Source organism: Anopheles nili, chromosome 3, assembly GCF_943737925.1.
Source record: "Anopheles nili chromosome 3, idAnoNiliSN_F5_01, whole genome shotgun sequence".
Lineage (NCBI taxonomy): Eukaryota > Metazoa > Arthropoda > Insecta > Diptera > Culicidae > Anopheles > Anopheles nili.
Window position 1 is genome coordinate 10,741,740 of NC_071292.1, and position 20,993 is coordinate 10,762,732.

Genomic DNA, 20,993 nt, shown 5'->3' on the forward strand with positions numbered 1-20,993 from the left:
AGTGATCATCGGGACATCTTCATCTCAGACTGCTTTTCTCGTGTGCGCGCGCACTCTGCCTCCGCTCTGTGACATCTGGAATTTGGAAGCTCGGAGTTTTAAACAAGAAAAAGGTCTTAAACCAGTGGAGATTTTACGTCGCGTCGGTAACCATTTCGAGTCGAGTCGAGGACGCATTCTTCAACCGACTTTGGGTTGCATTCTTGATCGTGCCCAAAGCGAGTCGGGAATTCCTGGAGATTCCTGAGGCTGACTAGTGGACGAAAATGTCATCCTCCAAATCGACGGCAATGAAGTCGACCCACCATGGGACCGGCATGCTCGGAAAGGGTGGTAAAAATGGCAACACCGGCAACGGGAGCACCACGGATGGTGGGCGTCCGGTGGCTTCTGTCGCGCCTACCGGTTGCAAGTACGATCGGAGCATCGAGGATACGGTGGTAGCCTTGCGACGTGAGCTTCGCACCGTGTACGAAACGTTACGCGAGCAGAACGAGAAGCTCGTCGATTTGGAGAAGGATGTGCGCGATCGGGATATTAGCATCCGGTATCTGAAGAATGAGTACCGCAAGCTGAAGGAGTACTACCAGTGTACGAAGAGCGATCTTTCGGTGCCGCCAAACTTCAGCTTGAACGGAGCCAACGGCAAAGAAGCTAACGGGACGGCTAGTGTCGATGAGTTGCTGCAGAAGCTGCAGAAAGAGTTAAAGGAGAAAGACCAGACAGTGCGTGAGCTCAACCAGAAGGTGATCCGTTTGTCGAACAATCTCATCTTCGTGCAGAAGGAATCACTCAGCAAGGACGATCGGTTGGACGAGCTGCAGAACGAGATCGATAAGTTCCGGCAGGTGGTGAGTGCGAATCCGTTTGTCTTTCTCGACCCCGAAATCAAAGGACCTCACTAACGAACTTCGGTTCTTCTGCTCCATCGCTCTTCCAGGTGCGACCCATCACGAAGGCGATGATCGAGAAACGCTGCTCGGAGGATACGTTCGACAGCTGGTCGCCTGGGGTGGAGAACACACGCATCCTGCCCGTCACCGAGACACGCATCAAACGGCAGGCTATCAGCGCGGAACCGCTTTCCTCGCTCGCCGGAATGCAGGGCGATCTCATCAAGATCCCCAAATCATCGCTGTAAGTCAGCTTCCGTGAGGGCGATCGATTCACACGCTCCAGTTACACGCAACCACTGGCTGGCCTCCGTGCGACGGGAGAGAATGAGTGACAGGCCGAAGGATAGCGGGAAAATGGCACCAATGGCGTCGGGCGAGTGAGCTATTCTCACGCCACTTCCGTTCAGCCGGGACGTGAGTGAGTGTGGGTTTGGTTTTCCGGTCGCACAACGTTGGTGGCGCGTGAGAAGGCGATGAGATTCGTGCGGTAGCAATCGCGAAAGAAACTGGTTTCAAGAACCAGAAACACACTTTAGGATGGAGAAGCCAGAATATCGTGCATCCTGCACGAGACCCGCAAGTTCCTTTCGAACACACGCTCAAAACCACGCAGGATGCAATCTTCCCCAGCACGGTCGCGTGTAATCGATCGAACCGCAGACGGTTTCGTTTCGCCTTCGGTAACGCTCGCGTGTCCGGTGGTAGTTAATTAAAATGTTTACATTCCACCCTCCGGCCGGTCGATCGCGGGCGGCGTATCCGTGGCGCAAATTAAGCGGCATTAATTCTGTCACTGATTAGACCACCTTTACCACCCCGTTGGTTCGTCGCACCTGTGCGTAGGTCCGTGCATCGCGTCGAGCATCCGCCCAGTGGCCAGTCCGGGTGACACCGTGGCTTTGCGTAGGGTCGATGCACGCGGCTAATGCCACGCGGTGATGCCGTTGCATTACGATGCAACTCTGCAACCCGAACGGGGCAGCGCTAATGTTGATGAACGATTTAATTCAATCTAAATTAATACCTCACTGGCGATTAGAGGTAATCCGAGGCGACAACGGCACCGTCTGGTGGTGGTGCTGTGTGTCTGTTGCGGGAACATACTGGCGCGATTGGTGACGCATTTTGACACATTGCCGAGTTGAGACAGTTGAGTGCAAGATGCATACGCTGTGGCGAGAAATTAGCACAATCTGTTGCACTCTGACGTTGATAGAAGTACTCCGCTCTAGCTTTCGATAGAGTGGAGTGTTCCACGGCGAGTATATTAGTTTGATGTCGTTTAATCGGCATGAAGTCGTGTTTCAGGCTACATTACGACCTAATGGCGTGCTATTTAATACACTCTGCATTAAACACTGTTTTATGCAAACTGGAATAGACATTTTCATCTTCAAAAGTGCCGGCTTTTCCAGCGTTTTAGTAGGGCTTTTTAAGGGCAGAACGCGTGCGATCGCGCATCTTTTACCTTGAGCTTAATTCATTCCCAAAACGGGAGCGACAAATCGAGAAGCCCAAAAACGCCTCAGCTAGCCGATGACTAATCAGCTGCTAATTACCTCATTAATAATTGTACGTACGTCGCGCGTGAAAAGGTCACCATTACTCATGCGTGGTAGACGACGGTGCAGGCACACAATAATATAGTGGTTGAGGCCATACTTCCCCAAAAACAGAGCACAGCCACGCGTACGTGGGCGCGTACTGTTACATCGAAATGCTCACCCTCGGAAAAAAGGGGCGCCTTTTCGTTGCGGGAAAAATGAATCAAAAATTCCCAGACACACCGTGATGGCTTGAAGGGTGGAGATTTTGGGCTCAATATAGCACCGAGAGCACGTGCCGAGCCCAGCTTGTCTGGGTGTCGGTGTCTACCACCTACGAGGGGGCCACCTGGATCTCGTTGTTCGGCCCCAGAAACTCTGTGGCTGACATTTGCACTCCATGGGATCACACGTCTCGCGTACGCCCATACGCGCGTCTGCGTTGAGCGAGGTTGCGCTCGACTTACGCTTACCTAGTGGAGGCTTAACACCGGCTGCCCTTTCGGTGCAACCTCAAACCCACGGGCTTATGCCCACCTGATTTTCCGCCGTCCGTAACGGCTCACTCGGCAGCTAATACGTTTGCTCCGGTTCGGTCTTAAATTTTATGCCCTCGCTCGAGTCCATTGCAGTCATCGCTTGTCACCATTAAACAACTATGACAATTTCATTAACCTGCGAGGTGCATAAGCCGTGCATCGCGCCTTACGATCGCGCCCTTTTCCATCGCTACTGGATGGTGGATTGTTTTTTTTTTCTGCCTCCATTCCCAGTGTAACGATCTTTCGCTAAATGTTTTATGCGTTCGCTACTTTCGACCGTAATCGTAAAAATTAATAACTCTGACGAATGAGAGTGTGTCTCGGGATGTTGGCGACCGGTTCCACTGCCGCACCGGTAGCGGTGGGATTTCGGATGGATTTATTATCTCGCTAAGGTACGACCGACGGTTGACAGATTTCATTACCCTTCGAAAGCGTAGGACGAAGTGGTACCGTCGCAGCGGGCGGTCCTTCAGTGAACGGGACGGGAGGTTTCTGCGGGTTTATTGGACTATAATGTTTGTTTATTTTCAGATAATTTCAGATCAGTTGTTTAATAAAGAATTTCTGGCTTCGATGTCCTTTGATGTCTTATTCAGCATATTATGCGTATCGTTGTGTCGACTAAAATTTAGTAGGGTTTTCGATGAAATATACTTGATTAAAAGCGAGCGCAAGCGCGGTCCTGTGATTAATGATCACAATCGGCAAATCGAGCGTTTGCACATGTTGACGCTAATTGTCTTACCGGAGCGATGCAACGAGTGACTGCACGTGTGCAGGCGATTGCATGATTAACTCTCTCCCCAGGTCTGTCTTATTTCGATTCGACCATCGATCGATCATCGTGACGGGGAATCCGAGGAACAGGGAAACATAATGGTGGCGTGCGGGGTTTCCATTTGCTTGTTAATTAGCCATTCACTTGCGATTTGTGTGATTAATGAGAGCCGACCATTTCGATCTTGCCGTCTCGTTTTAGATCCCGTGAAATAATCAAATCTGCCATTCTGGACAATGATTTCATGAAGAACCTGGAGATCACACAAATACGCGAGATCGTCGATTGCATGTACCCAGTGCAGTATGCTGCTGGAAGCCTTATCATCAAGGAGGGAGATGTCGGCAGTATCGTGTACGTCATGGAAGGTAAGTCTTTTTATTAAAATCGTTTTATTTTTGTAATTTTGATAAGGGAAATTTTTTGTTCATGCAGTATTCTAAAAGAATGATGTTTTTACGGAAATTGTAATGTGAATATGGGGAAATTTTGCAAAATTGTTGCTTTAACTTGTTCGTTTTGTTTAACAATTGTTTTTAACATAAATATTCGCAGAATCTACATGCAACGTATTTCAATCCACCTCTGCTGAAATTACTGCAATTCGTGCTGAATTGAATTCGAGTATGTGGTATGCACGTTGCATACTTTGAGGCGCACTCGTTATAGCGACTTTATTTGTAGTCGACAAAGTCGACATTTGCCTACTTTTGGAGAGAATATGTACGAAGCAGCTAGGCAATCAACTGTACTTTCATATGCATATAATTGATTGACACCGGAATATGAAAAATATTTGTTTGCGAATCTCGTGAGACATTACGTTTCATTAAACCATACTATCAAGTTGTTCTGCCGTAAGGCTGTTGTGTGGCTATTCCGCATTTGAAATGCACAAGAGTGTACCTCGCCTGTTATCACACGGTTTCTGAACGTTTGCACATAACGAAAAGCATCCCTGACGAACGGTGCACCCGATCAACGGCTGCATACACACAGTTGGGAGGTAGATTTTTCCCTCATTTTCACTTTCTACGAAAACGGCGTCTCCGCGTGCGATGTAGCGGCTTGATCGATGATCTTACCGCGCGGTGAATCGCACGCGAGAAAGACGGACCCTGTGCGCTGCGAAAATGGGCTTTCGCACCGGTTGGGCTGAAATATTGCCGACCGCAGCTCGAAGACGAATGGCCACCAGACATCCGACGACGATCCACGGCGACGACGACGACGACGACGTGGACGATTGCTTTCGCTTTCAGATCAAATGACAATCGATGAATTATCTAACCATCGTCAAAGCGTTCCCTTGCGCTTTTCAGAAGAAAGTAATTGCCAAGAAATGCTTGCCGTTCGTCAGAAGAAAGCGGCACGACGGAACGAAACAGCGCTTGTTCAATTGGCGGCATTCATCGTGACAGTTTCTACTTTCATCGATGCTTAAGCCCATCGTTGGCCGTTTGTTTAGCAGATGAACGGTGCGTTTACCGGATAATAACCACAGAAAGACATCTTTGTTTATTGATTTTCGTTGCATAACTCGTCTGTGCACGTTTATGTGAAACAAACCTATTTTGTCGGATAGTTTGTGGTGTGCGATCTTATCAGAAAACGATACGCTTCAGGAAACATTCACTCTCTTCCTCAAACATAACAGCGCGATGTGCTGCTGCTATCCTGAATCGAAACCAACACCTAATAAATGTCTTAATTTTTAGTGCGAAAACAGAATAATTTATCACGCCACCCGGCCCTGCTCGATTTTCTGATGATCGCAAAAACCCGTACACGTGCGCTAGAAGCGCCGCTTCGCATATTATGCAAAACATCGTGGCAGAAAATCAGGTGAAAATTAACGGCCGAGTGCAGAAACAAAAAAAAAAGCACACATCCCACCGATCGCCATCAAATTGAGCAACCCCCGGAGCGTCCCTTTCGGCAAAGCGAAAGAAGAATCCGAAACAAAAGCGTGTATGTTGTGCACCTCTCTTGCGAGGCGTGCAGCATAATTTAACGCTCCACTAGCGACTGTCGGGCAGCGTCGCGTCACGATACAAATGACCGTAGGCGCCTCGCTAGGTGTCTGCACTTCCGTTTTCCCTCCGTAAGTGCCACGCTAATGGGTGGCATTTTCCGGCGTGTCTAACGGCCCGGGGCTTTCGAGAACGAGCGAATCGATTAGCAGATGTTGCCATCGAACCAACAATGCCTGCCGATTTCGAGGGTTCGTTTCCTCCCGGGGCCGGTTCCGATACGCGGACGGACAGTGTCCAAAACCCGCCAATTAGCGAGCTGTTGCCTCCTCCACCTGACTAGTAGCGTGGTTTGAGACAACGACCCGTGCGCATTCATGCCACTAAGAACCGGTGGGGTAGTGGCCTTGGGTTTGGCTGCCTGATCTCGTCCCACAACAAGCCGCCAGAAATAGACCCAACTTGATAGACCTAGTGGAAGTCCGTTTCTTTTCCACCCCACAGGGGGGTTGGCTCGAGGGACAATCTAAATCTGCACCGTTCACAGGCGCGTTGCGTGGCTAAGAATTTGGTTTACAGCACCTCCAAGGTCACGATGATGGAGCTGATCTCCTGTGGTCCAGTGGTCGACCGGTGGCCTTTGGTGGGGGTGTGGTCAGCAATCGCGTGCGAGCTTCTGAAGCTGCAGAACTACTTTTGAGGTCGCGTTTCAAAACCCAACACCAAGCTATCGGCTTCACTTCGAAGGACGACATCTTTTTCAAGCCCTCTGGCGGTTAGACACACGAGTTTGGAATGCGTTCAAACCCGTGGCCGTTGGACGAATCCAACCGAGCTGTCCTATTTCAAATCGTGCGTCCTATTTCAAACGATGGGAGGGTGTGTTCACGTTTACCGCGGTACCGATCGTCTGCTTTATGATGCAGGTCTGCATCGATCGCAATCTCGATCGCGTCTCTATTTCATCCCCAGTCTCGCAAACAATGGCCTCGCTTCGTCGCGTCAACCTGGGGGTGACGTACGATCGCCCCCGTGGGTTCAACAGCGAATGGAGTCGTTGGCAAATGCCAGGGTTAAAGATGAGAATGATCGCTCCATCTGTTGGGCGCAGAAGACTCGAGCCGTCCGATTCGATCACCATTGTTGGTTGGGTTCGCAATCAACGCGTCCGATTCGGCAATTCGGTACAGATCGCTTCTCACGAGATTGCGACGGTGCGTTAGCCCAAAACGGCCCTTCGAGGAGCCTCGTGAAGGGCCCTGGGCCTGGGCGTTTTTAATAATTCGCCCGCGCGCGTGCTGTAACATTTTAATTGAATATTTTTATGCCCACTAATTGTTTAACAGCATTGAGACATCGGCGATTGTGTTGCTGGTCGTCGTGATTTGTGGGCAGTCGTCGTGTCTTTTTTGGGAGGATTAAGCATACACAAATTACGCCTTTTTAGGGGCCATAACTCTGTTCATGAGCTCCAATTTTTCTTCATCAGCCATAAACGTGCATTGCAACCATCGGTGGGTGTCCTAACACAGAAAAAGAGCTTGATCGCTGTCAGATTGCGATGGCCGGTATCAAACAAGCGCTGGAGTACATCCGATTACACTCGCTTATCTTATCGCTAGATTCCAACACTCTCGGTAGCAGACCGCATCGTTAGCGGGTTGATGTGGGGTGGCGGACGTCCTCTTCTCACCCCGTCACTTCTTCCTTGAACCGTTGCCCTTTAAAAATCACACTTCTTGCGCGCTCTTGTTCCGTCGTGGCTCCAGCAGAGAGCACATCCGGATTTGCATTGCGTTCGGAGCTCCAGTGGTTGGAGCCGTCCCCACTCTTGCACTGATCACCAGACAAAGATCACTCTGACAGAGCAGCTCTGACAGAGCGATCGTACGCGTGGAGAGTAAAAGCTTTCCAGAGAGTGTACTGCACTGTGGGAGCGAGAGTGGACATAAATGTCATTTGGTGGGGAATTAAAGTCGATGCTACAACATATTTAAATGAGTTTCTTTTGAATAAGATGAATGAAAATAAAAATTAAGTACAACCATCATGAAATATTATTATCTATACCACATATAAATTAACTTCTTAAAATAAATCAAATATTTTTCATAAAAAAACATTCAGAGCTTTCATCAATTTTAGGATTTCTAAATTAAATATATTTCATAATTTGTTTACTGTTGACTTGACTGTCATAAAATAGTCAATTAAATAAAAAAATATTTTTCTACTCACTCAATAACCAGCCCTTAGTGCAACAACCGCAACCACCCTTATTTCTGCCCCCACTATCCCAGCGAGCTTTCGAGCGGCTCAAGCACGATCGTTCAGCGTTCAGTTTCGCTTCGCGTCCCGTCGACGCAGCAGGCGCGTTTTTTCGGTTCGCTCAATCTCGGTCTCGGTCCGGGGAGGGGTTCGCGTGTTCGACCTTTTCCACCGCGAGCCAGCGTTTGTTTTGTTTATTTTCCGCGACCACTCGCTCAGTGGTCTTTGTCCGCACGTTGGCCGCGGCTGCGGTTCTGCTCCGTTCTGCTCGGCGAGTTCGTCTGGTGAGAGAAGCGGAAAGCATAGCAGCGCTTGATCGCCACCACCAAACGGCGGCCAGCCAAAGTGAACGATCAATCGCAGCCACGATCGCACGCACACGTGCGCTCTTGGTCGTTTTGCGGGTTCTAGAGGGCGCATTCCCGGCCGCACTCGACGTGGTGCAGTACCGGGAGAGAAGGCGACCGTGTTTTAAGTTGTTTTTTTTTGCCTTTTCGTGCTACACTTCGGTATGTGACGCCAGCATGGTGAAGGATCAAGAAAACGAACGAACCGTGCGTGATTTTGCGTGTGTGTGACTGTGTGTGTAACGAGCTCTAAAGCCCAGCCTCCTCCCAGTGGGGTGGAAACCTTGAGTAAAACGAAAAAAAAACCCGTTCCTCAGAGCTGAACGCCTCCAGCAGGCCCCTTCGTTTCGAGGGGGATTTATGTGTGGCATGAAAGTGATCCTCTAGTGATGTGATAGGCTTATTTTTGCTGGTGTTATTTGTGGTTTTCGGGATGGGTGAAGCTTTAACCTTATCTCCACTGGGCTTTGAAATATTACGTCAAACAGCAGACGCGCACTCCAAGATGTTTAATCTGACGCGTTCCGTTGCGTGAAAGTCTGTACAGTGTCTGCTTGTTAAGGCAGCCAACGAAAGTGACAGTGAAGGACACGGCTGACGTAGTTCTATACCTCCTCCTTGACGGGTTAAGTGCGCTTGAGCATTCGACGGATTATGGGCGGGGTTTACATTGATCTTGCATCGCAGCTGAGCTATAGAACACCTTTGCTATTTACCTCCAACGAGGGTCTCCTTCACCAGAGAACCGATCAGGCGGTTTATGGCGGGTTTAGCGGTCACATAAAGCGTCAATTTCTTCGCCTCATATGACCAGGAAGTTCGCGACTGGCAACACCAAGAACCGGTTGGTCTCGGTTGGGTGGGAGGATGGATTTTTTTTTTTCGCTACTCAGCTATACGACCTCCCGGACCTTCCCTGAGTCATGGGGAAGGACGTAAGCATTCCACCTGCCTCTCCCCCTCCCCACTCGCTGTTAGGACGTGGGGGTGAGTAAGTCACCAACATTCGGGTCTTCGTCTTTCGTGCACACGCTTATGTCATTTGGCGTCTCGAGCGTTGGTGAGCAATCACCACCCTGGACGTTGTTTGGTGACAACTCCTTCCCAGCGGCGTAAGTGCCTCACCCTCTGGCTGGGGGAGGCGTTTTCCTTTTTACGGGGTGTCCTGTCCATTTTACCATGGTCCCGTTCCATGTTGAGGCCGAAGGTAACGCGTGTGGCGTTTCACTTTTGGCGCTACTGGATTTGCGTTTGCCAGGTTCGTGCTAGGGGTTTTATGAACGGACCGCACGAGTCATTGTGTGGTCCATGGTCGGCGGCAATTGTAATGGTGATGGTGGTGGTGCATTTGCAGCCAATGCACCGATGTTGCTTCTGGTAAGGTCTGCCCCACCCAACTGCACGAAGGAGAAAAAGAGGTAGAGCCATGACCACTGGAGGCTTATGCGTGGAGAATAATTAACGTTGTACGGCTGTGTGTCCTTAAAAGATCACTTCAAGTGATTGTTACTCTGTAGTAGCTTTTTTATTTTCATTCGGCGTTCTCCACAAGAAGGGCACTCAAACCATAGCTTGTGAATGGATCAAGATATGTGCGAATGTGAAATTGCCTTCGTCTAAAGACGCCAGTACTCAACACAATTCAACTAGACCCGTTTTGGGGTCTTTTTTGGGTCGATTTTAACAAGCTCATTTAGAGCGCCCAATTCACCCAAAAAAACGCAACAAGAGGAGGATTGAAAATCGATTACATATCACACCGCTGGCAGAGTGAGAGACATCGATCCCCTCAAATTGAAAGGCCACCGCCGGTTTCGGTTCGGTAATCGAGCCCAAGAGAAGATCAACCGACCTAACGAGCGAGCCCAATCGCGCCGTCGCTTCCTTATTGAGCTGTAAAAACGGCCTTTTGAGAGATTCGTGCTCATTACGATCGGCACGCCGTTTGTTTCGAGCTTCTTGAGCTCGAGCCGCGTACGATCGCGCAGTGGTGTCAAGAACAACCCGTAGACGACGTCTTCATTCGTAGGGCTTTGATTTCGCCAACCTCGAAGTAGCTCCATCGAACCTCCTTCCAAACCGGTCTTTACGATCAGGCGAGCTCTCACCGACCGCGTGCCATTGGAAAAATCGCTCAAACACGCCAAATTCCATTCGCGAAAACTCGCGAATTCCCCCTGTCTTCATAAAACACGATGATCGATTGTTCGGCGCGAAACTAACGACAGCGAAAATGCCTTTTTAGCCCACGAAGGACGTGTCGCGTGACTGGCCCCAGCCAGGCCCTTCTAAGCGTGTCGGAATGCAGCGCGAACGAGAGGGACTCGCATTCTTACAAGCGTGTCGGACGTTGGGCCGGTTATAAATTAAACCTTAAACATCCTTCTCGCCACCTAATTGATGGAGATGCGCAAGACAAACGACCGTGCTATCGCACCAATTTGCTTCCAATTTGCTTCCAATTTGGTGAGAGTCTTACTGGCCCAGATTCGGCCGGCAGAGTATGTAGAGTAGAACCGATAACGTATCTAATTTGCCTCGGTAGGGTAGGTTTTGTTTTAAATTACAAAAAAAAACATAGCAAAAGAAAGAACTAACCCACCGGTTGCTGACGTGCGTCCGTTAATTAGCCATCCGTCGTCGTTGTCGTGAGCGCTTGGAATCGAATTTCACTTACGCACGCATTCGCGACGGCAGCTAAATGCAAAACAGACAGCCGCGAAATCGATGAAACGCACGCTCGTTTGCAACCCGCCATTCCTGCAACCCTGGTTGGTCGGTTTTGGGCAATTGATTTACCCGGGAAATTCATGTTCCAGTAACCTATTTTACGTGTTTGGAAGCGCGGAACTATCGGGTATTTTCGCTTATCAAAAGGCAGCATTTTTATCGAAAGGCTAGTTTCTCAATCCAGCAAACCTTGACTAGGGCTTGGATCGATCGACCGCAATCACTTGCTTTTTCCCAAACAATGCCGCCATTCTCCTTTTCCGAAGGCGATCGATCGGAACGAGTATCGACCCGGAGCATCGCCTCCGAAAGCCAGTAACCGCACACATGCGCATAAATAAATTAATCGCCCGAATAAAAATCGGTTGCGGAAACTGGATTGCCTAGTCGTGCTATTATTCTTGGCTTGCTTTTCTGTTTTTTAAGGGTTTTTTTCTTATTTTGCCAACCATTCGAATCTTCTCGCTTTTTTGTGTCAAGCTTTTGTGCGATTTCGAGCAGGCTTGCCTCATGCGAGACCTTGAAAACTCGTTCGTCCGAAGCGAACGGGCGAGGAAGCCACACAAACTCTCGAGCTCCAGGATGCGATCGACGTTTGCGAGCCGAGACGAATGAACCGGTTCAAGGATCGTGCGTCACCAGCGGCCAAAAGGGGGGCCGGAAAATGGTGATCGATGTCATGCACGCGACGCTACCGAATTTATGAGCCGCACTTGCAGGGAAAACTCAACATCATGTTCTTTGTGGCGATGGGAGATGATTGGAAAAACGAGTTGAACCTTAAACTAACCAGCATTGCTCAACCTTTGTGGATTCTTTCTCTCTCTCTCTCACTTTAAAATGCCTGCAAAAAGCTAATCCAATGGCACGTTCCAGCTGCGACCAGATCGAATCGTGTCTCCACACCTCACTAACGATGCTCGATCGCTGCTTGCCGCTTTTTTTCGTCATATTTCGTCTGTCGCAAATGTTTCAAGGTTGCGCATTTTCACGAAGCGACGTCTCATTTTGCAACGATCTCTCACCCCACCTGCGGCGAGATGTTGACATATTTGCAGTAAATCCCAAAATCAAAAACCGTCGATGGAATGCCAGCACACAACACCTTCGCACTGCTACGCGAGAAATGGGAGCGTGCTGTGATCCTCTGGCCTGGGTTGGGATTCCAAACGGAGTGTATTCCATAAGTTATAACATCAACCGAACGTTATCAGCACCGTCGCTTGTAGCGTGTAACGTGACCTACTCCACCAACGGAATAGTCCGTAATCAGCGTAACTTGACTGCGGTTGAGAGTTAAAGAAACTGCTGAAGCAAAAAACCACCGCCCGGCAGGTTGTGGCTCAGTGATCAAGCACACGGACACCCTTCGACTTCGCGATCGCCCTCGAGGAGCTCGGTGACTCATCGTGTTTATTCGACGATTTGTTTTTCCTTTCTCTCTGTACCCGCGTCATCAGCCGGTGTTGGTGAAGCGTGTCAAATAATAGTGTAGTGTTACATGAGAAGAACCGTTGGTGGATGGATCGCCAGGCTGCCAGGTGAGGCCGCTCAAGCCAACACCTCAAAGACATCGTGCATTCGAGAAGTGCTAGATCGTCCAGAATCTCCTGACGTGGTTCAGAATGGCACGGTTCATTTTGTGAGGTGTCGTGTTAGTGTTCCTGCAGAATCTCCGTTAGGCCTTGTGTCAGTGCTTTAGGAATTTTGAAAATTTTGAAAAGTCCAACCGAGCGACATGAGGATCACACATCACCCAGGTCGTGCGATCGACGCTAGTCTTTCGCTGGAACAACGAAGCGCGATGGGAGCGTTGTACGAAGCGAACTGGAACAAAGTACAATCGAGCATGAACTCCCTCATCGAAAGTCACCACGAGGCGGGTTCTTACGAGGCACCCATCCAGCCTCCATCCAGTCGGGACACCTACCGGGTGTCGCACGTGGCTGGTTCTTCCGAGGACGACGAAGGACTCCCAGACGAAGAGGAAGAAGAAGATGAAGGTCGGGACACGTTTCAGGAGAGCAGTGGTGTTTTGAAGGCCCTCAACGGATACCGACCAGCTACGATTAGGCGCGCTCGTCAGCGTCAGTTCCCAGAATGGGACGAACTGAAGGACTCGAAGGAGCTGTACTCGGATGAGTCAATCACCGGCACAAAGTATCACACCGTCCGTGGGCGTATGTTCGAGAACACGCACAAACCACGACCAGCTCTGCGAGGTTCTAGCATGGCCGAGTTTGACGCTTCCCAGTACTCTAACCTGCGACACTCGCCAGCTCAAGACCGAGCTCCACCAGTGCCGGTACGAAATGCAACTCTTAAGCGCTCGAACACTGTGGCGGCTCAAAGCCCTACCGGAACCGAACAACGAACGCTCGATCGACGGGAAATGTTCCTAAACCCACAACAGGCACCTCGAAAGGAACGTGTCCGTCAGCAGAAGCCAATGGACGAGTACTCCGATCATCAGCTGCGACCTCCACCTTCGATGACCGATCTGATCGGAAGTGTCGATCGACTCGACACAGGTTCCTCGCGACGTGCTCCTGTCCCAGACTACCGCCGTGGAAGTGATGACAGTGAGAGTAACCTCTCGATCGGTGATCGCATGACGTCGTACCGATCGGACAACGATCTCTGTTCGCAGATCTACCGCGAGGGTAGTCGGAATGGGTCACTGGCGAGTATCCCGCGGGCGACGGCCACACTTTCGCGGAACCGCACGATCAAGGGCCGTCCAATCTTGGAGGACATTCCGGCTGATCTGCTGCCCCGACTCGAACCAGAGAAACCGAAACGCGCTGGCAAGAAAGTGGGCTTTGGGAAGATGCTGTACAACACGATCTCGGCCGGGACGAAATTCCCGCGAGCGTTGCTTAAATCGCACTTCGGAAATGGCCCACCAGAGGGCGATGGGTCGGAGTATGAGAGCGTTAGTGGATACCGGGATTCGCCGATGTCCTCTCCAGCGCAATTCTCATCATCATCGCCGTCATCTTCATCACCTTCGTCCTCGAAGTCGTCCTCGTTCCGGAAGTTGTTTGGTGGTGGCAGTCGAAGCACAAGCAGCAGTAGCAGCAGCAACAGCAGCAATGTCTCTCGACACCAGCAGCAGCAGCAGTTCAGTGTAGACCCAACGGAAACGTACGTCACTTCTACGCGATTTGGACCGACAGGTGGCCGGTTTCCTTCGCTGGTTCCGGTGCATACGTACGCACGGAAACGCCGCACGGGCAATCTGATCGCGACCGAGCCCATCTACGGCAATGTGGAGGAGATCTACGCCAATCCCGATGGTAGGTTGTTGTAGTTTTTTCTCTTCTTCTTCTATCCCAACCTGCTGGGGGGTTTGGTGATGCGATTTCCCGCCTCTTTTGATACATTCATCTACGTTAGATTCGTTACGAGTAGTTACGGCAAGTGCTCAAGTGCTGCAATGTTCCGTCAAATGGTGGCATTTATGTCGCGTTTTTTTCTCTATCTCTCTCTCTCTCCATTTGCTAACTTTCATCTCCATCATCATCATCATCATCATCTGCATCAGCATCTTGCGGCTGTGCGTCAAGATCATAACCATTACTTCGGTCCAGCCGGATGCATCGCGAGGAATTGCATCGGTGTGCATCGGTGCTCGGGTTGGGATGCAAAACTGCATCCACAGCTCTCGCGTCGCTAGCGTAATGGATGGTGCCTTTTGAAAAGTGCTACCCGATAACAATAAATGACGGTGAGGGCTCGTAGTCCTGCTTCGACCGTTGGGTGCTTCTCCAAAGCCCGCGCAATAGGTGGCTGGCCATTAGCCCGGCAGGGCAAACACTTGGACCCGGCTAGGTCCGGTTTTCGTTCCCAGGCGTCGGATGTGACGATGCGATGTTTATCTTCGATACCTTGGGCCGGTGCACGGCGTGAAGGGAAACATTAGAATTTACTTAACACAAAGGACTAGGAGGATCTCGAGCGGGAAGATGACATCCGTCCTGGTGAGGTCGAAGAACTTCGAACCCATGTCCGATCGGATCTTGAAGTTTTGAGTCGAGAGCGTGAAATATTTCAATCGGAAATATTAATTTCATCCACCTGGCAAAGATGAGAGGGACATTTTTGTCCCTTCTTTCGCTTTCGCGCGGGTCATAAATTAGCAATAAAGTCCCGTTTTTGTGCCATTCCATTCCTACCCGGGTGCTGGTGAAAGAGCGACCCAGAAAATAATTGCATAATTTGCTCTTTTGCAAGCGAATCGATTACACTTAAGGCACTATTAAATATCACTCAAAATCATATTCCAGTCGCTCGGCCATTGGCGCCTATTAACAGCGAGTGGTTTCGTGTCGGACTGTGTTGATGATGCCGCCTGAAAACGGCACTTTATGTAAGGCGAGAAAATTACAATCCCACTCTCGAGGGGTGAGCTGAAATGGAAAATCATCCGGAGGGCTTACAGCAATCCAGTGCACCATTTTCACGACCATTTGCGTGATTACCGTACCGAATGTGCCCAAATGGATGTGCACAAAAACCCCTCATGCCGATCCAACCAGTCCGATCTGTCACGATCCCGTGTTGCAGGACCTCGAAGGGCATCGATGCATCGCCACCCGAAAAAGGCGAAGAAAGTCGCGCCCGCGAGCCTCCCGATCGCACTTTCACTTTCTTCCGCATTTAATGGGGCGAGCTCGCGTCGAACGGACGCAACATCGAACGGCTTCGGGTGCGTGATGCGCTTGAACAGAGCCTAACGTGCGCCACACCAACGTAGGTGATGGGCCTGGTCCCCTGGACGCTGATCGCCACACAGCCTTGGTGAACTTTCGCCAAAGGGGGCTCGCCGATAATCGGCGTCCTCTAGCCAACGCACGAGCGAATGAAGACGAGCTCCCGGAGTCCAAACGCGCGACCTTTCACTGGAAAGCCGGCTCACGTCCCAGAGGGACGCTCGTTTTATCGTCTCATCCTACGGCCTTACGGCTCTTACGAGGCGGCTTGGCGAGATCTAATCGAGAGCCAGAGCCGCCGCCGGTTCGCCGGGTCCGCTGGAAAGCTTTCGTAATTAGCCAAATCCTTCGATAATCGTCACCTTTTCCGCGCGCCCTGTGTGATGTCAACCTTGCCGGTGGACCTCTTGTGCCTCATTCTGGGGCCCGTTTAGCGAGATGTGCGTTTTCTCCGTGATGTAATCACGGTGCGTCCGCGTTACGAGTCCAGCCGGCGTGTGGCTAATGTGGCGAGGGTGATAATGACTAAATTACGCCCTATGAGCCCTACCGGCCGCGGGGCTAAGTACTTTCAAATCGTCGGCTTTTTTTTAGCATTTTTCCCGCCCGGAACGCAGGCCTGCGCTTTCACGTGGTGGTGAAAATTGATATGCCATGTTTGGTTCATTATCACCGCCCTGTTGGGGTGCCTTTTTTGTGCTTTTTATATGGCCATGGTGTCGAGCCCTATGGGCGCTTTTATTAGTTGAACTTTCTAGAGGGAAAACAAAATAAAAAAAAACTCTCCTCTCTGAAAATTAATTCGGTTTTTTTTGTTTTGACGCAAAAACAAACCATTCCATTTCGATTTGAATGCATTTGCTTCATTTTAACATGTTTTTTGTTTTTGCAGTATTCAAACAGCTTTTAACAGCTATATGCCACCTTTCTCTAAGCGCCTTAGCTTTAGCCGTTACGATTTTGCTGCCAAGATTGGCCTTTCAGCTGCGCATACTGATTAATTTCCCTTAGCCGCATCATCTGGCGCAGGCTGTGCGCAAAAACCTGTTTTGCTTCCAAAAAGGTGTCCATACTCCCAAACGCTAACAGAAATGGTGATCGCAACACGTTTAGGGGAGAGAGCAACAAAAAAAACCGCTAGCCAAATCACGCACGAGAGCCGTCTGCGACCGTTCGTAATTTATTCTCACACAGCAATTTTACGCTACTTAACCGCAATTATTGCTTCCAGTTGGAACAAATTCGAGCCACCGACGTCCCGGCGTTGGACGATGTTGCCATGTTGCGGGCCATTATGTTTGTGGGGTGGGTTGTTTTTTTTTTCGCTCGCTTTTCTACCGATGATGTTGCAGTCATCTGCTGCCAGAAGCCCACCGTAACTGATGTGAATATTTCTTTATTATTTATTTCCACAAAAAATGAAGGCATTTTCTATGTTTTCCACACAAACACCTTCGATTGCAAAATTCATCCTAAATTTATGGAACGGATTACAGCCCGAGTGGGTGGTTCGTGTGGTTTATCGGATGGTCTGCCAACCCTCCACAGAGAACAGGAAGTCGCCGGTCTGCGTGTGTGTGTATGTGTATCCTCTCCAAACCACACGCGTAGCCATGCTTCACCCAGTGGTCAGGATGGGGCGCACTTTCACTCTCTTGCCCGAGCCTCGTCCAGAGGGTGGCGCATCATGCATGCATTGGAGCATCGGAACCAGCGTTGAAGCCGTGTTACGTAAACGCGTGTGGTGCTTCCTCGGCGAAAGTGCATTCGCTTCGCTTGGGCAAAGTTTTCGCATGTTCTCCCTCGCGCGCGCGTGGTGGTTTCAACCGATCGTCTGTTTGATTTTAAACGCCGGAACGTGTGCCATGGCGTTGCTTGGAAGGCTTTAGCTTGTGCTTTTCACGTGAAGAGCATCCTTTTACTTTCCGTGCGGTGGTAATTCGAAACCGCGCTATCGGTATTAGGCAAACAATTTGATGAACAAGCCGACAAAACCGCGCGGTATTCACGATCCACGAGGGGCTTCTGATGGAATCTAGCTCCCGCTCACGTGGCGATAAATCATCCCTTGCGCGTGGGGTGGTGTATTGTTTTTCATCACGGCAGCATTCCTCTTTCTCACCGGTATGATGCTTTATACACTCCGTAACTGTTGCTATCCTAGACGCCTTGGTGATCTTCTTTATGGACGATCTTCTAGCGATCCTCGAACAGCTCCATTTCGGATGTTTTCGTAGAAAGTATTCGTATTTCTTATGAATTCCCAACGTGCGACCCTATTCGTGATCATATCGCACCCCGTTTGCTTCTACCGCTCGTCAATTAATTCTTACGAAAGATGAAAATCTCACCCTTTTCTCTCGCGTAATTCACCACCTAAGCTAGCTTTTAATTAAGGTCATTTCGAGGCCTCGGGGACATGTGACCGCGATCGATCGATTGGCCGCATTCCGGTAGCGCATCCAGCTCCCGGCATCATTAGGGCGTGATGTTATCTTCTGCTTTATCTTCTTGCTGCTCATTTGCATAAGAGTCCGCCGAGATCGCGATCGGGTTCTTCTCCGGGGCACCGATTATGAGCGAACCGGTCGGTTTCCTTCCTTCGCCGACTCGTGCGTGCATATTTCACAGAATGTGTGCATAAGTGACGGTCATTAAATGCCCTCTCCTCGGTCGTCAGATGCTCTGATTGTCATCGGAGGACGGTCCGGTCTTGGCCGGTTGGATCACATACATTATGACACCGGCACCACCGAACCGTGCGATGTGCAAGGTCTGGTGAGGGAAATGTGGACTCTCAAGCGGAACATCGACCGAGCGAGAGGAATGTGTCCACATATTTGCTTGCCGCGCTGTAAGTGGATTAAACTGGACGCGAATTAGCGGGCTCATTACATCGTTCCCCTTGGGTTGCAATTTTTAATCGCAATTTGTGACAGATGTTGAAAAACAAATACATTTTCTCTTGTTGTAAAAACGGCCCAGGGTTGGTTTTGTTTCGCGGTGCAATTAATCATCGCAAAACGCGTGTCTTCGTTGCTTTATGCGTTTGCTTTTGGCACTGTTTGGGCAAATATTGGATCAACAATCGTTCCGACGGGTTGCTGCACCGTGTCCTTGGCACACATTTCGTTGGCCAGTTTCAATTTCGGATGCACGGATGCCAACCGAGAGGACACACTTTAACGCGTCGGCACCAATTTACGCAAATGGTCGGCGGCAAAGGAAAAACAGTCCGATTTTCACCCCCAGCCAAGGACACGCTCGCACTGGCCCAGCTTTGCATCTTGAACGGGTAAACGTGGCCATGAGTGCAAGTCTGTGGGTTTCTCTCCGTGTCTCGTTACGTTCCATCGGCGACAGAACCATCGACGTCGAGTTTTCCAGCACGCGCCGACAATAAACACCCCTAAAATTGCGCCTCCGTCCTCGCGGGTGGTAATTGCGCTCGCAAGAAACGCCACCCTCGCGCTGGTTGACGGAGGAGAAAATGCCGACCCGAACAAAAGCATGGAACCGTTTTGTGAATGCATAAAAGATGCGTCGCCGATCGGCACGGAAAGTCCATTTCAAACAGCCCGCTACCATCGCCGTGGGGCTTTTCAATCAGCTCGCGATCGCGATCCCGTGCTCGGCGCAAAAACCCGCGCGTATAATGGTGCGGAAAAACCAACCACCCCAACGGCGAGGCCGACGAAAGCAAAAGGCGATGTTTCGCGCGTTCGAATGATGGACGAACCGTGTCACTGTTTAACCTTCCCCATGGTGCAGTGGTGGTGTTTTACGAGATTCGCTGATTGATGGTTCCGTCCAGAGCGCGTTCAACGAAAGTGCAAGGAAAAACCGGAAAATGCTCGAAATGAGCACTTCGGTGGTGCTGTTTTGCCGGGTGATAGGTCATTTCGGGTTTGATTTCGCGCACAAATTGCTTCCAACCGAAACCGAAACACCCGCATTTGGTTGAGTGTTTTTCCTAGCGCTTGAACCGGCGAGTGAGAGATGGAAAATGTTTCCCGATTGGCACCCAAAAACAGCACCCGAGATCGGTATCGAGCTAAAACCCATTAACCGGCTCGTTAGCTAACGGAAATCGGGCTCGCTACGGGAGGCGAAAGCTTCTTCAACCCCTGTACGGCACACGCTCTCGGGGTTGATTTGCATTAATATTTTCATAACTGGAGGAAGTTTGCCCCCATCGACCGGTCGATCGGTCGATCGGTTTTACTCACAATTCGTTGGGTTTGTTGCCAATCAATACACGAACCAAAACCGCTAGCTTCCCGATCGAGCGCTTCATTCTAGTGCTTCCCAAACATCGCACCAGCTTTCCGTATTTTGTTTTGATTAATGTCCAAAAATGTGTTGTTAGCTGAGCTTCGTTTCGCTCGAGCCCTTGAAAAGCCAGCAACCCTACCGTGCGTTCAACGCACCATCCAACCCCGTTCGACCAGGAAGAAGGAAACGCCAGCCGTTTTGGCAGCTCATAAAAACAGCGCTTCGCGTGGCGGGGAGTCTTTTGCGGTTGCCTGAAGTGGCTTGTAGTTTTGCTCCTTTCCGTGTGCGCGTTTGCGGGCACGTTTAAAGGCAAACGATCCGCCTTGCGAATCGATGATCCGATTGCCCATTAACGGCGGTTTTCCGAAGCCCTGCACGCGCGCGATCGAACCACCGGCGATACATTTATATTCCCTAACGGAAAGCCAACGACCCTGCCACGCCGAATGCCACCTGGGCCACTCGGATGGATCGATCGTTTGTGTTTATGTGTGTGTGTACATGTACTTCTTAGCCTTTTTATGCGACCGGCGAACCGTGTGGGCCATGCGAACGGACACCTCCGAGAGAGGGTCTATCGGTTTCAATGGTGCGGTCATAAATCCTCGCAAGGAAGTGAGCTTTTGATTATTCATCAGCTAAATTTCAACAGCCACAATTAATAGACGGGTTGCCGAGTAAAGAAAACACACCCCCAAAAGCAACCCTCACGAATTATGAACGTTATGATGATTGGGCTCGACCTTATTCAAATCCGCCTCCGTCACGGTAGCGCGTGTGTTTGCTTAGTGAAATGGATGGTTGGGTGATCAAAATAACCCCCCCAATTACGCACAAGCAGCTCGAACTAAACCAACGTTTCTTTTCCCCTTTTTTTCTTCTCCTTTCTTTAGGTAAGTGCGACCCCCTTTAATGCAGTTGG

General features: G+C 50.2%; 1 protein-coding gene across 2 annotated transcripts in view; it reads left to right on the forward strand.

Moving 5' to 3' along the window:
• Positions 1-1,016: 1,016 nt before the first annotated feature.
• LOC128727871 (cGMP-dependent protein kinase, isozyme 2 forms cD4/T1/T3A/T3B) overlaps positions 1,017-20,993 on the forward strand; it is a 40,087-nt gene continuing 20,110 nt past the window's right edge. Inside the window, exons 1-2 of one of the 2 annotated variants that reach the window (XM_053821822.1) lie at positions 1,017-1,137; positions 3,965-4,131. In XM_053821822.1, coding sequence (XP_053677797.1) covers positions 1,100-1,137; positions 3,965-4,131 — 205 coding nt within the window. In that variant the 5' untranslated portion in view covers positions 1,017-1,099. Of the gene's footprint in view, positions 1,138-3,964; positions 4,132-12,737; positions 14,381-20,993 lie in introns of those variants that run through there. The other variant, XM_053821821.1, reaches the window with a different exon arrangement.